The sequence below is a fragment of the Somniosus microcephalus genome, chromosome 13 (genome assembly GCF_052327205.1).
Source record: "Somniosus microcephalus isolate GS21.2 chromosome 13, FLI_Smic_1.0, whole genome shotgun sequence".
Taxonomy (NCBI): Eukaryota; Metazoa; Chordata; class Chondrichthyes; order Squaliformes; family Somniosidae; genus Somniosus; species Somniosus microcephalus.
The window spans coordinates 82256349-82271507 of record NC_140999.1 but is presented as its reverse complement, the minus strand read 5'-3'; the positions used below and the strand labels follow the sequence as shown (position 1 = coordinate 82271507).

The window sequence follows — 15159 nt, the reverse complement described above, 5'->3', positions numbered from 1 at the left end:
TTACTTGGAATGGGGAAACGATACTTTGCTGCATACTGTCTGGACATTCTGTACCCTGCAGGACCCCTCCGAGTGGTCCTTTCCTACTGTCTGCATCTCTTGTGGTTTCTACTGCTACTATCCTGTGTCAATTTTCTCTTCGGTTCTCCACAGCCTGAGGCTCGAAGCTTTTGTGCCTTTTCTGTTGCCATACTGAAACCCTACTTACAGTAAGACCCGTCAATGGAGCTGAGATTTCACGGGTAACTTCGGAGCACCAAACCCACAGATTCTCAATGCAGCCCCATATTGAGACAGGCCTCCCACATAATGGCTCTGATTCTTTCTCTCAATAGCTAGGTCACATACTGAAGAAACCACCAAACCATCTGTCCAGACAGGAGACGGCCTACAAACCGTCTACGTAGCGGCCACGCTTGTCAGTTTCTGCACCTTCCCCAAAACACAGAAATAAAGACAAGCAGGCAGTACCCCCACAACACCGCGACAGAAACCATTGCTACAACACTGCATGCTACCAATTCCGATTAGAAATAGAAGATGTAGACATTTTTATGAAATGGCCAGCGCTGCCTGAGCCATTTAATTTTAAAAGGGTCTTCCTCGTGCTCCCAGTCTGGTACTGGTTTTATATCGTTCTACATTTTCTTGTGTAGCGTTTTCTTTGACGGTGATTTTAAGGATGAGCGGGCCGGGGTGGAGGGTCGGTGCGGGCCCGGGTGGAGGGGAAGCTGCGGGCCGGGGTGGAGGGTCGGGGTGGAGGGGACGCTGCGGGCCCGGGGTGGAGGGGACGCTGCGGGCCCGGGGTGGAGGGGACGCTGCGGGCCCGGGGTGGAGGGGACGCTGCGGGCCCGGGGTGGAGGGGACGCTGCGGGCCCGGGGTGGAGGGGACGCTGCGGGCCCGGGGTGGAGGGTCGGGGTGGAGGGTCGGCTGCGGGCCCTCCGCAGTGTGAGGCCCAGGAGCGGGAGATTTAACTCCTGGTCCACATCTACATAGCCTGAATCAATCTCCCACTCTAACCCCACGGGAACATCTATGTAGCCAGAGAGCGGGAGTGGGATCTCGGACGGCAGGAGGCCTTCGCCGGAGACCCGGCATTCGGGTCAGTGTTTGGGAGGGGGGGTTGTCCAAGCTGCAAACTTTGTCATCCAGTACCACCATTGCAGTGACTGAGCTAAGGTTGGCCGACTGGGGGGAGGGTGGTCGAACTTGACATTTTGCCAGCCAGGCAGAAAGGAGACCGAGTTGGGAACTGGGCATGTCAACTTGGTACAAAGGCTGAGCTGAACCTGGAGGCCAACAACAGAAGTTCTTGGGAGCAAAGCAGAGGTGGTCCTCCAAAGCTACATTGGCTGACCTCAATGATTGGCGGGGGCATCACCACCACCCCACCCCCTGACCTCCCCACTGCACCATTGGGTAATCCTACGTTAGGCACAGTATGGCCAAATGCTGAGTTAAAGAGACTTCCCCCATCTGCCCCCAACAGCACAGTCTAATTCCAGCCTGAGTAGTACCCTCTGTTACAAAGGGCAGTCTTCAGTCTACCATACCAAGCCAGATCATTCAAAATCACTTCACAACAGACCAGTGGAAGCTGCAGAAAGAGGAATCTTTCCTACCCCTTGGCTGGCTTTGATCCCTGGTCTCTGCGATGAATGGAAAGCATTCTAATTCTCAACATTTTTCTTTTCCTCCTGACAAGGTATTTACAGTGTAGAATCAGGCTACGCCAGTGTTTATGCTCCACACGAGCCTCCTCCCACACTTCTTCATCTCACCCCATCAATATATCCGTCTATTCCTTTCTCCCTCCTGCGTTTATCTACCCTCCCCTTGAATGCATCTATACTATTTACCTCAACCACTCCCTGTGGTAGCGAGTTCCACATTCTCACCACTCTCTGGGTAAAGAAGTTTCTCTTGAATTCCCTACTGGATTTATTAGTGACTATCTTATATTTATGGCCCCTAGTTCTGGTCTCGCCCGCAAGTGGAAACATCTCTAATTTTACCCTATCAAACCCTTTCATAATCTTAAAGTCACCCTCAGCCTTCTCTTCCCTTTTCCAGAGAAAAGAGCCCCAGCCCGTTCATCCTTTCCTGATGGGTATAGCCTCTCCGTTCTGGTATCATTCGAATAAATCTTTTTCACACCACCTCCAGTGCCTCTATATCCTTCATAATACGGAGACCAGAACTGTTCACAGTACTCCGTGTGGTCTAAGCAAGGTTCTATATGAGTTTAACATAACTTCTCTGCTTTTCAATTCTATCCCTCTATAAATTGGACCTGGTGACTGATTACTGGGGTAAGATTCCACAAGCATGGGCTGCCCTCTGGTACCTCAACCTAGTGACCATTTTTCATGCATCAACTTAGTTGATGAGCACCACTTACTATTCAACTGTGAGGGCATCATAAGAACATAAGAAATAGGAGCAGGAGTAGGCCAATCCTGGTCCCGAATCCCCAAACCTATCCTCACTCACAAGCTCCATATGGTCTAATCACACATCCTCCTATAGTGGCCAAACGCGCTGCACCCTAACCCTTCTAGCTTCATCATTGCAGGCTTCCAGGAGCAAGATCCACCTTGCCTCCCCCCACCCCCCCGAGGAACTGGAAGAGGAGGAACGTGCTGGCCTCTCTCCAGATGGCAGCATTGCTGCTCCTTCCGCCGCCACACCATTGCCCTTGGTGTTGCCCGTCAGCCAGGCGGCCCAGACTGCTGAAGCCCATGTTAAGAACATAAGAAATAGGAGCAGGAGTAGGCCAATCGGCCCCTCGAGCCTGCTCCGCCATTCAATAAGATCATGGCTGATCTGATCCTAACCGCCAATCTACTATCACAGAACCATCTCCTCAATCTAACAGAATTAGACACACGAAATAGGAGCAGGACCAGGCTACATGGCCCCTGGGCCTGCTCCGCTACCCACAGGGCCATGACCGATCCGAACATAGACTCATGTCCAAATTCCTGCCCGCTCTCCGTAACCCTTAATTCCCTTTACTTCTAGGAAACTGTCTATTTCTGTTTTAAATTTATGTACTGATGTAGCTTCTATAGCTTTTTGGGGCAGCATATTCCATGGACCTACCACCCTCTGAGTGAAGTAGTTCCTCCTCATCTCAGTTTTGAAAGAGCAGCCCCTTATTCTAAGACTATGCCCCCTAGTTCTAGTTTCACCCATCATCACACACACACACACACAGAATCACACAGAATCCCCACAGTGCAGATAGAGGCCATTTCGGCCCATCGAGCCTGCACCGACACATATCCCACCCTATCCCCGTAACCCCATGTATTTAATCCCCTAACACTAAGGGTCAATTTATCATACCCAAATCAACCTAACCCGCACATCTTTGGACTGTGGGAGGAAACCGGAGCACCCGGAGGAAACCCACGCAGACACGGAGAATCTGCAAACTCTACACAGACAGTCGCCCGAGGCCAGATTTGAACCCGGGTCCCTGGCGCTGTGAGGCAACAGTGCTAACCACTATGCCACCGTGCCCCCCTGTGGGAACATCCTCCCCGCATCCACCCGATCCAACCCCTTCACAATCTTATATGTTTCAATAAGATCGCCTCTCATTCTTCTGAACTCCAATGAGTAGAGTCCCAATCTACTCAACCTCTCCTCATATGTCCATCCCCTCATCCCCGGGATTAACCGAGTGAACCTTCTTTGTACTGACTCGAGAGCAAGTATGTCTTTTCTTAAGTATGGACACCAAAACTGTATGCAGTATTCCAGGTGCGGTCTCACCAATACCTTGTACAACTGAAGCAATACCTCCCTATTTTTATATTCTATCCCCCTAGCAATGAAAGCCAACATTCCATTGGCCTTCTTAATCACTTGCTGCACCTGCATACTAACCTTTTGAGTTTCGTGCACCAGGACCCCCAGATCCCTTTGTACTTCAGTACTTTCCAGTTTCTTGCCATTAAGATAATAACTTGCTCTACGATTTTTCCTGCCAAAGTGCATAATCTCACACTTTCCAGTATTGTATTCCATCTGCCAAATCTCTGCCCACTTACTTAGCCTGTCTATGTCCCCTTGCAGGTTTTTTATGTCCTCCTCACTCACTACTTTCCCTCCCATCTTAGTATCATCTGCAAACTTTGATATGTTACACTCGGTCCCCCCCTCCAAATCATTAATATAGATTGTAAAGAGTTGGGGACCCAGCACTGACCCCTGCGGAACACCACTAGTTACTGATTGCCAGTCTGAGAATGAACCATTTATCCCAACTCTCTGCCTTCTGTTAGATAGCCAATCCTCTATCCATGCCAGAATATTACCCCCAATCCCGTGATTTTTTATCTTAAGCAATAATCTTTTGTGTGGCACCTTGTCAAATGCCTTTTGGAAGTCTAAATACACTACGACCACTGGTTCACCTTTATCCACCCTATGTGTTACTTCCTCAAAGAACTCCAGCAAATTTGTCAAACATGACTTCCCCTTCATAAAACCATGCTGACTTTGTCCTATTAAATTATGATTATCCAAATGTCCTGTTACTGTCTCCTTAATAATGGACTCCCAATATTTTACCTACCACAGATGTTAGGCTAACCGGTCTATAGTTTCCAGCCTTCTGTCTACTGCCCTTTTTAAATAAGGGCGTTACATTAGCAGTTTTCCAGTCTGCCGGGACCTTTGCTGAGTCCAGGGAGTTTTGGAAAATTATTACCAATGCATCCACAATCCCTACCGCCACTTCCCTCAAGATCCTAGGATGTAAGCCATCAGGTCCAGGTGATTTATCCGCCTTGAGTCCCATTATTTTACCGAGTACCACTTCCTTAGTGATTTTGATCGTGTTTAGCTCCTCCCCCCCTATAGCCCCCTGTTTGTCCAGTGTTGGGATATTCTTAGTGTCTTCTACTGTAAAGACTGATACAAAATATTCATTCAGTGTTTTTGCCATCTCCATATTTCCCACCATTAATTTCCCGGTCTCATCCTCTAAGGGACCAACATTTACTTTAGCCACCCTTTTTCTTTTTATATAACTATAAAAACTCTTACTATCTGTTTTTATATTTTTTGCTAATTTACTTTCATAATCTATCTTCCCTTTCTTAATCAATCTTTTTGTTATTTTTTGCTGTCTTTTAAAGTTTTCCCAATGCTCTATCCTCCCACTAGATTTGGCTACCTTATATGCCGTTGTTTTTAGTCGAATACTATCCTTAATTTCTTTACTTAGCCACGGATGGCTGTCTTTTCTTTTACACCCTTTTCTTCTCAGTGGAATATATATTTTTTGGAAGTTGTAAAATAACTCCTTAAATGTACACCACTGATCATGTATAGTCTTACCCTTTAATCTATTTTCCCAATCCACTCTACTCAATTCCGCTCTCATACCTTCATTGTCTCCTTTATTCAAGCTTAGCACGCTTGTTTTAGATCCAACCTTCTCACCCTCTAATTGAATATGGAATTCAACCATGTTATGGTCACTCATTCCAAGGGGATCCTTTACTAGGACATTTTTAATTAATCCTGTCTCGTTACACAGGACCAGATCTAAGGTTGCTTGTCCCCTGGTCGGTTCAGTTACATACTGCTCAAGAAATCCATCCCTAATACACTCAATGAACTCATCCTCAAGGCAGCCCTGCCCAATTTGATTTGTCCAATTAATATGATAGTTAAAATCCCCCATAATTATAGATGTTCCCTTATTACAAGCCTCAACTATTTCCTGATTGATACTCCGTCCAACAGAGTTGCAACTGTTCGGAGGCCTACAGACTACGCCCACTAGTGTTTTTTTCCCCTTATTATTCCTTATCTCCACCCAAACTGTTTCACTATCCTGATCTTTTGACCCAATATCATTTCTCTGTATTACAGTGATTCCTTCCTTTATTAACATAGCCACCCCACCTCCCCTTCCTTCCTGCCTGTCCTTCCTGATCATTAAATAACCTGGTATGTTTAATTCCCAGGCATTGTCACCCTGCAGCCATGTTTCTGTAATGGCCACAAGATCATACCCATATGTAGTTATTTGTGCCATTAACTCGTCTATTTTGTTACGAATGCTACGTGCATTCAGATAGAGCACTTTCAAATATGTTTTGTGACACTTAGTTCCTGCTTTTGCCCTGGGATCACATCTGATCCCAGCTCTGTTTTTGACTGACGTTCAGGAATGCTGGATTTAATTGCAGGGCTGAGCTATGCTGGCTGAGCACAGATAGGAGATTAAACCTTAGCACTTCCTAGTCTGTGCATCTTGGTGCCGTACCAGGCAGTCCCATTTCTCCACTGAGCCATTGAAGGGCTTGGTCACAATTGATGCAGGAACTAAACCCCTCGGCCCCACTTTATTCACTCTGTCGCTGACACATCAGACAAGCAAAATCCCAGAAAACAGACTTCAGCCAGAAGTGAATATTGTGGGGCGGTGATTGGGGGCGGGAGGAAGAATGTGATAAGCTTTTGTTAACAAATAGCTATAATGGTGCTTTTCCAGATTATCGTCTCCCGTATAGGCTGTTACTGCTATCGTGCACTGGTGTATGACCAGTTTACTGCCCCATGCCCACTAGCCCTCTGCTCTGGTGTGCATTATGTGGAACATTCAATAGTAGCCTTCAAAAGGGAATTGGATAAATACTTGAAGGAGAAAAAATTGCTGAGATATGGGGAAAGAGCGGGGGAGTGGGACTAACTGGATTGCTCTCGAAAGAGCCGGCACAGACTCGATGGGCCGAATGGTACGATTCTACGATTGTGCGGGGAATGAGAGACTGATTGCCGAGAGGGCCATGTAGAATTAGTATGGTTGTGGTACAGGAATCAGTGTTTCACTTCCTGTATTTACAGCTGGTTAATATGTTTTTATTTCAATTTACTGCTGCTGCCTCCATCTTTGGTCATGAATCTGTTTAAATGTGTGTAGCTCTCCACTGACATTACACTAGTGCAACCAATCGTGCTTCTCGGTTTGTATTTACAGGGTATATATGTAACCAGAGTCTCAGAAGGAGGACCAGCTGAAGTTGCGGGACTCCTGATTGGAGACAAGATAATGCAGGTTGGGTGTGTAGTGCTGTTGTTTACAGTAATGTTGGTCAACCAATTATTTTGTCCGTATAACAGATCTGAGAGAGTGTGTGGAAGGGGGGTGGGGGAGAGCGGCGGGAGGGAGAGGGCGAGTGAATGGTGGTGAAGGGGAGCGGGCGAACAGCTGAGGGGGGAGGAGGAGAGAGGGAGCGGCTGAGGGGGGGAGGAGGAGAGAGGGAGCGGCTGAGGGGGGAGGAGGAGAGGGAGCGGCTGAGGGGGGAGGAGGAGAGAGGGAGCGGCTGAGGGGGGAGGAGGAGAGGGAGCGGCTGAGGGGGGAGGAGGAGAGAGGGAGCGGCTGAGGGGGGAGGAGGAGAGGGAGCGGCTGAGGGGGGAGGAGGAGAGAGGGAGCGGCTGAGGGAGGAGGAGGAGAGAGGGAGCGGCTGAGGAGGGAGGAGGAGAGAGGGAGCGGCTGAGGGGGGAGGAGGAGAGAGGGAGCGGCTGAGGGGGGAGGAGGAGAGAGGGAGCGGCTGAGGAGGGAGGAGGAGAGAGGGAGCGGCTGAGGGGGGAGGAGGAGAGAGGGAGCGGCTGAGGGGGGAGGAGGAGAGAGGGAGCGGCTGAGGGGGGAGGAGGAGAGGGAGCGGCTGAGGGGGGAGGAGGAGAGAGGGAGCGGCTGAGGGGGGAGGAGGAGAGAGGGAGCGGCTGAGGGGGGAGGAGGAGAGAGGGAGCGGCTGAGGGGGGAGGAGGAGAGAGGGAGCGGCTGAGGGGGGAGGAGGAGAGAGGGAGCGGCTGAGGGGGAGGAGGAGAGGGAGCGGCTGAGGGGGGAGGAGGAGAGAGGGAGCGGCTGAGGGGGGAGGAGGAGAGAGGGAGCGGCTGAGGGGGGAGGAGGAGAGAGGGAGCGGCTGAGGGGGGAGGAGGAGAGAGGGAGCGGCTGAGGGGGGAGGAAGAGAGAGGGAGCGGCTGAGGGGGGAGGAGGAGAGGGAGCGGCTGAGGGGGGAGGAGGAGAGAGGGAGCGGCTGAGGGGGGAGGAGGAGAGAGGGAGCGGCTGAGGGGGGAGGAGGAGAGAGGGAGCGGCTGAGGGGGGAGGAGGAGAGAGGGAGCGGCTGAGGGGGGAGGAGGAGAGAGGGAGCGGCTGAGGGGGGAGGAGGAGAGAGGGAGCGGCTGAGGGGGGAGGAGGAGAGAGGGAGCGGCTGAGGGGGGAGGAGCAGAGAGGGAGCGGCTGAGGGGGGAGGAGGAGAGAGGGAGCGGCTGAGGGGGGAGGAGGAGAGAGGGAGCGGCTGAGGGGGGAGGAGGAGAGAGGGAGCGGCTGAGGGGGGAGGAGGAGAGAGGGAGCGGCTGAGGGGGGAGGAGGAGAGAGGGAGCGGCTGAGGGGGGAGGAGGAGAGAGGGAGCGGCTGAGGGCGGAGGAGGAGAGAGGGAGCGGCTGAGGGGGGAGGAGGAGAGAGGGAGCGGCTGAGGGGGGAGGAGGAGAGAGGGAGCGGCTGAGGGGGGAGGAGGAGAGGGGGAGCGGCTGAGGGGGGAGGAGGAGAGAGGGAGCGGCTGAGGGGGGAGGAGGAGAGAGGGAGCGGCTGAGGGGGGAGGAGGAGAGAGGGAGCGGCTGAGGGGGGAGGAGGAGAGAGGGAGCGGCTGAGGGGGGAGGAGGAGAGAGGGAGCGGCTGAGGGGGGAGCGCGAGGGAGCGGCTGAGGGGGGAGCGCGAGGGAGCGGCTGAGGGGGGAGCGCGAGGGAGCGGCGGAGGGGGGAGCGGGAGGGAGCGGCGGAGGGGGGAGCGCGAGGGAGCGGCGGAGGGGGGAGCGCGAGGGAGCGGCCGAGGGGAGGGCGCGCGAGCGAGAGGCCGAGGGGAGGGCGCGCGGGCGAGAGACCGAGGGGAGGGCGCGCGGGCTAGAGGCCGGGGGGAGGGCGCGCGGGCGAGAGGCCGGGGGGAGGGCGCGCGGGCGAGAGGCCGGTGGGAGGGCGCGCGGGCGAGAGGCCGGGGGGAGGGCGCGCGGGCGAGAGGCCGGGGGGAGGGCGCGCGGGCGAGAGGCCGGGGGGAGGGCGCGCGCGCGTGAGGCCGGGGGGAGGGTGCGCGGGCGAGAGGCCGGTGGGAGGGCGCGCGGGCGAGAGGCCGGGGGGAGGGCGCGCGCGCGTGAGGCCGGGGGGAGGGTGCGCGGGCGAGAGGCCGGTGGGAGGGCGCGCGGGCGAGAGGCCGGGGGGAGGGCGCGCGGGCGAGAGGCCGGGGGGAGGGTGCGCGGGCGAGAGGCCGGGGGGAGGGCGCGCGGGCGAGAGGCCGGGGGGAGGGCGCGCTGGCGAGAGGCCGGGGGGAGGGCGCGCGGGCGAGAGGCCGGGGGGAGGGCGCGCGCGCGCGAGAGGCCGGGGGGAGGGCGCGCGGGCGAGAGGCCGGTGGGAGGGCGCGCGGGCGAGAGGCCGGGGGGAGGGCGCGCGGGCGAGAGGCCGGGGGGAGGGCGCGCGGGCGAGAGGCCGGGGGGAGGGCGCGCGGGCGAGAGGCCGGGGGGAGGGCGCGCTGGCGAGAGGCCCGGGGGAGGGCGCGCGGGCGAGAGGCCGGGGGGAGGGCGCGCGGGCGAGAGGCCGGGGGGAGGGCGCGCGCGCGTGAGGCCGGGGGGAGGGTGCGCGGGCGAGAGGCCGGTGGGAGGGCGCGCGGGCGAGAGGCCGGGGGGAGGGCGCGCGGGCGAGAGGCCGGGGGGAGGGCGCGCGGGCGAGAGGCCGGGGGGAGGGCGCGCGCGCGTGAGGCCGGGGGGAGGGTGCGCGGGCGAGAGGCCGGTGGGAGGGCGCGCGGGCGAGAGGCCGGGGGGAGGGCGCGCGCGCGTGAGGCCGGGGGGAGGGTGCGCGGGCGAGAGGCCGGTGGGAGGGCGCGCGGGCGAGAGGCCGGGGGGAGGGCGCGCGGGCGAGAGGCCGGGGGGAGGGTGCGCGGGCGAGAGGCCGGGGGGAGGGCGCGCGGGCGAGAGGCCGGGGGGAGGGCGCGCTGGCGAGAGGCCGGGGGGAGGGCGCGCGGGCGAGAGGCCGGGGGGAGGGCGCGCGCGCGCGAGAGGCCGGGGGGAGGGCGCGCGGGCGAGAGGCCGGTGGGAGGGCGCGCGGGCGAGAGGCCGGGGGGAGGGCGCGCGGGCGAGAGGCCGGGGGGAGGGCGCGCGGGCGAGAGGCCGGGGGGAGGGCGCGCGGGCGAGAGGCCGGGGGGAGGGCGCGCGGGCGAGAGGCCGTGGGGAGGGCGCGCTGGCGAGAGGCCGGGGGGAGGGCGCGCGGGCGAGAGGCCGGGGGGAGGGCGCGCGGGCGAGAGGCCGGGCGGAGGGCGCGCGGGCGAGAGGCCGGGGGCAGGGCGCGCGGGCGAGAGGCCGGGGGGAGGGCGCGCGGGCGAGAGGCCGGGGGGAGGGCGCGCGGGCAAGGAGCAGTGAGAGGGGGCGTGGAGGGGGAGTGGGAGAGAGTGGAGGGATATGAATGTTGGAGAGGAATGGGAGAGAGTGGAGGGATATGAGTTGGAGAGGAATGGGAGAGAGTGGAGGGATATGAGTTGGAGAGGAATGGGAGAGAGTGGAGGGATATGAGTTGGAGAGGAATGGGAGAGAGTGGAGGGATATGAGTTGGAGAGGAATGGAAGAGTGGGAGGAGGGGATTGATGAGGGAGAAGGGGAAGGGAATAGGAGAGGCTGGGAGGCCGATGGGGTAGGGGATGAGGTTAGGGAAGTTTGGGGGGAAAGAGGTTAAGCGAGGAGGTGGGGAGATGCTGGGAGGGCTGTCTGAGATTTTGAGGTGTTCCTCACAGCTGACTGGCCCCTGTTTACCATTCCTGCTGAAGCCATCAGACTCGCAGAGAGTTAGGAGAGATTATGGAAGTTTAGCAGTGAACTGTCACATATGGTTATGTTCAAGGACCATGTTTTACATTGCTTTGAAGTTTGTAATGACTTTCTCTACTGTTTGTCCTTGTTACTGTCTATTATCTATTCACATGTCATTAATCTGGTCATTTATCGAGGGTCTGTGGTCTGATGGTGTTTATTGTACCGCTCAAACATGGGGACTCGTGGTGTATCCAGTGAGTCAAAATGTAGTGACGAGGGGTTCAGTGTGACCATTGCATGTATGAAGTCGTGCTCCACCCTATACAGTTACCATGTCCTGTCAGGCTGACCTTGTGTTCCAGGGATGAGGGGATTGTCCTATGATGAGAGATTGAGTAGATTGGGCCTATATTCTTTAGAGTTTAGAAGAATAAGAGGTGATCTCTTTGAAACATATAAAATTCTTACAGGGCTTGACGGGACAGGGAGCGTTGTGAATCTTTGGAATTCTGCTGAGTCGTTGAATATATTCAAGACAGAGTTCGGTAGATTTTTGGATACTAAGGGACTCGAGGGATTTGGGGATAGTGCGGGAAGGTGGAGTTGAGGTAGAAGATCAGCCATGATCTTATTGAATGGCGGAGCAGGCTCGAGGGGCCAAATGGCCTACTCCTGCTCCCATTTCATATGTTCTTATGAGCTAGTATTTTATAAAGGTTTAGCATAACTTCCTGGCTTTTGAACTCTATGCCTCTATTTATAAAGCCCTGGATCATGCAATTGGGATCTGTCAGAACTGAAGCTAATTTGTTGCTGATAGATTATTTATTGGGGTGTTTCTTTCTGGTCACAGCACACACAGTTAGTTACTGTTAGCTGATTAGTTCAAGCTGTGGAGAATAGTCTGAGATCAGAAGGATCACTTCTGATGCATTAAGAAGAATTGCATGACTTCTTTCTGCTCCGGTCGCTGGTCTATTTAATTTGGGCAACTTGGAACCCACCCCTCACCCACCCAGTTAGGCACAGGCAGAGTGACAGCTTTGAACCTTGCTGTACTTGAGTGGGCAAATGCCATTTGGATTCCTTTGTACTGGCAATCAAAGGAAGACTTGAGTCAGGCTTGAGAGGGCAGGGCTGCATTTCCTTGCAGTCCACTTGATGGACATCTGTGTAGCCAGGCGCAGGCAGTTGGAGGTTTATATGTGGCAACCTTCGCACAGCTCACCAGTCAGCCTTAAACCTATCCCACCATTCAGTGAGATCATAGCTGATCTGTATCTCAATTCTTGGCTCCATTTCTTTTTATACTCTTGTCCTTGACTGGCAAAAATCTATTGATCTCCGATTTAAAATTATTAATTGAGCTAGCATCTACTGCTTTTTGTGGGAGAGAGTTCCACCCTTTGCATGAAGAAGTGCTTCCTAACTTCTCTCCTGAATGGCCTGGCTCTGATTTTAAGGTTATGACCCCTCTCTACTGCTTATTTACCTGGTTAATGTCTAATAAATGTGTTCTGTTGGTTTAAAGCCTGACTATGGAAGATGAGATCACATTGCAGTAAGGTGGAATACAGTGGCAAAGGTTCCCTGTTCCATCCCTGGGCCTTGATACCTTTACCTGGATACTGGGCAGGAAGGGGCACACTCTGGTTCATAAGGGACACCAGGTCCACTTACAAGATTTGTAAGTGATGCTGAACCCAAGGAAAATATCTAGTGTAAAAGCTCAAAATCAAAGATCTAGTCTAAATATCTAGTGTAAAAGCTCAATCAAAGGTTCATTCATCAAAGATCAAAATCATTGCAGAAAGATTGCTTTGCTTGATATTGAATTAGTGTGACCGTAATGGACGGTGTTCTGGTCCACACACCTGATACCTGTTTCCTTTGCAGGTGAATGGTTGGGATATGACGATGGTAACACACGACCAGGCCAGGAAGCGTCTCACTAAGAAGAACGAAGATGTAGTTCGGCTTCTGGTAACCCGTAAATCTCTGCAGCAGGCTATACGACAGTCACTGCAGTAGATGAGCTCTCACTGGGACCGGTGGCCTACTTGAACTTCACAATTTAAAGAGAAATTATCCTGTAGCTGAAGGCCATTTAATTTTGCCGCACGGTGTTATGCAGACCATGGCCTGCCAGTATTCAGCACTGGTAGACCAGCAAAGGCACTTGCTATTTAGGTGTATAGAATAACAAAAGTACCTGCACATAGATCTCAGAGAATTCCATGAAACCTCTCTTCGGTGTAATGTGCCAATTCTATAGAGATGCTGCACTGAAACCGATTCAACAACATTATCATTGGGACCAAGACTCCAAAGTGAGATGACTCGGGCCCATTTAACGCTGGAACCTCGAGCCTGTTGGTGGTATTGGAGGACAAACACTTAATGTGTTCCTCAGACATTCCTCTGGCTGCTATTTGAACACAGACTCTAGCCCGTTTTAAATGGTTTTACACCACCACCCAAATGCAGGAGTGCTGTACAAAAATATCGTTGGTATCCCCAAGAATCTTTTATATGGTATGACTGACTGGACCTTCTGGGTAGAAATGGTTGCGATCACCTTGCTTGTGTCCTCTGTGGTACTGGCACTGAGCAACCCAATGGGCCGTTGCTCTTTAAAGTGTGAGTTCAGTGTGGTTGGCACGATGCAATATGATTTTATCTGTCATAGACTCACAGAAATTTACGGCACAGAAGGAGGCCATTCGACCCATCGTGTCTGCGCGATGAATGATGCTGAGTACTGCAAGTTCTGGGACTGTCCTGGGGCTGGAGGATCATGGGATGTTTTGACGATGATTCATTTAAAAGCCAATTTGAACCAAAGCAATCTACATCCGTACATCTCTAAATTCTGAACCTATGCGGATGTCTTGAAGTTCTTGAGATCTGTCTGAAGTCACTTTTCAAAATGTACTTTTTATAGCCTTTTACTGAATATTCTTTTCTAATGTTATTTTAACCACAACCCTGTGCCTTCACACACTTGGAAATGATCCACACTCTACTCTGGCTGCAAATTACAGCTATGAGTGATGTGTACTCCTCAGAAGGAATGGGAGCCAGGTAATTTATTCTGTGCACTTTTTTCACACACTGCCCTATACAGAGTTACTTTCATTTCTGAGCTGTGGTCACAGATACACAACTGGGCAACAATTCAGGGCCCCTAAAGTGCCTTCATTCCCAGCCCTTGAGTGCAACTAACCAAATAAAGGTCAAAATGTGTGAAGGGAAAGTGTTTCACTGCAATGACTGCCGCACAAGCCTGTATTGGACTCCCTTCTCTACCTGCAGTTGGGACAAGCCCAATCTCATGTTTCACATGCGCAAAGATAAAATTGCAAAAATTTACATTTAAATATAATACATTTTGTATGTGGAGTAAGTGACTGTCAGAGGCTTGGTTTTGTGATTACCTGGTTGCGTGAATACTTTTGATTGGTGTAGCCAGGAGCGGCTCTAGCTGGAGCACTAGCAATGTATGGTCGGATAGTTTCTGCAGGATGTTCTGTGAGAAGCTGAGGGTTCCTGGATTCTGACATTCTGTTGTACCAGTTTCTTTTGTACCCCATCACACCTTTTACTCCAGTATTGATGGGTCTTGCACACCAGATAATAACTGTGACTAGATTGCACACGGACACTGCAGGCTGAGGCTGGGCTCCTCATCGTATCGACCTGTAATCATATAATTTGCTGGGGATTTAGGACCTCTTACTGAATGTTTTTAATGGACAAATGATTGCAATACATAGGGTGTAACCAGCCTTTCTGCATAATGACTGCCACAATCATTGTTTGTTTTAAATCCTGTGTAACACTAAATGGTTTTGTATTTTTAATGTATAAGACTCTAATGATTGACTGGGTTTAAACTGTTAGTGGCTGATCTAGAAGGTAAGAGATGAGATTACTCATTGCACAAAATAAACCCATCACCATTAAACTGCTTTCAATAAAAACACTTGTTGGAATGAGTCGCTAAATAGAAGCTTGTGACTTGTTTGTGAAGAATCCAATGTCTGGTGAGGGGATGTTAGTTTCCTGCTCTTAGGCACTCTTTTATATTTTTATATATACACGAGCAACACTGAATGCTGCCACTGCTGGTGATCCTGTAACTGACCCTCACCTGGATCAGCATCCAGGCAATGTGTAGGACTGCTCTTGGTCCAGCAGATCCAACATGTTCCAAGATCATGCCAACTGCTCACGGTTCTGGGTTTTTTTATCAATTTTCCACAGAAAGGAGTTGGAAAAAGTTACCTTTAATTCTCTTAAAGCAATATGTAATTCTCGAGTTTACAAAACAGAGGCAGG

At 53.0% G+C, this 15159-nt stretch overlaps 1 protein-coding gene across 1 annotated transcript in view; it reads left to right on the top strand.

Moving 5' to 3' along the window:
* Positions 1-14817, top strand: part of tax1bp3 (Tax1 (human T-cell leukemia virus type I) binding protein 3) — a 48358-nt gene extending 33541 nt beyond the window's left edge. The window contains exons 2-4 of the mRNA XM_086004271.1: positions 336-418; positions 6951-7085; positions 12715-14817. Of these exons, the coding sequence (XP_085860397.1) occupies positions 336-418; positions 6951-7085; positions 12715-12849 (353 nt within the window). The 3' untranslated portion in view covers positions 12850-14817. The remainder of the gene's footprint in view (positions 1-335; positions 419-6950; positions 7086-12714) is intronic.
* The last annotated feature ends 342 nt before the right edge of the window (positions 14818-15159 follow it).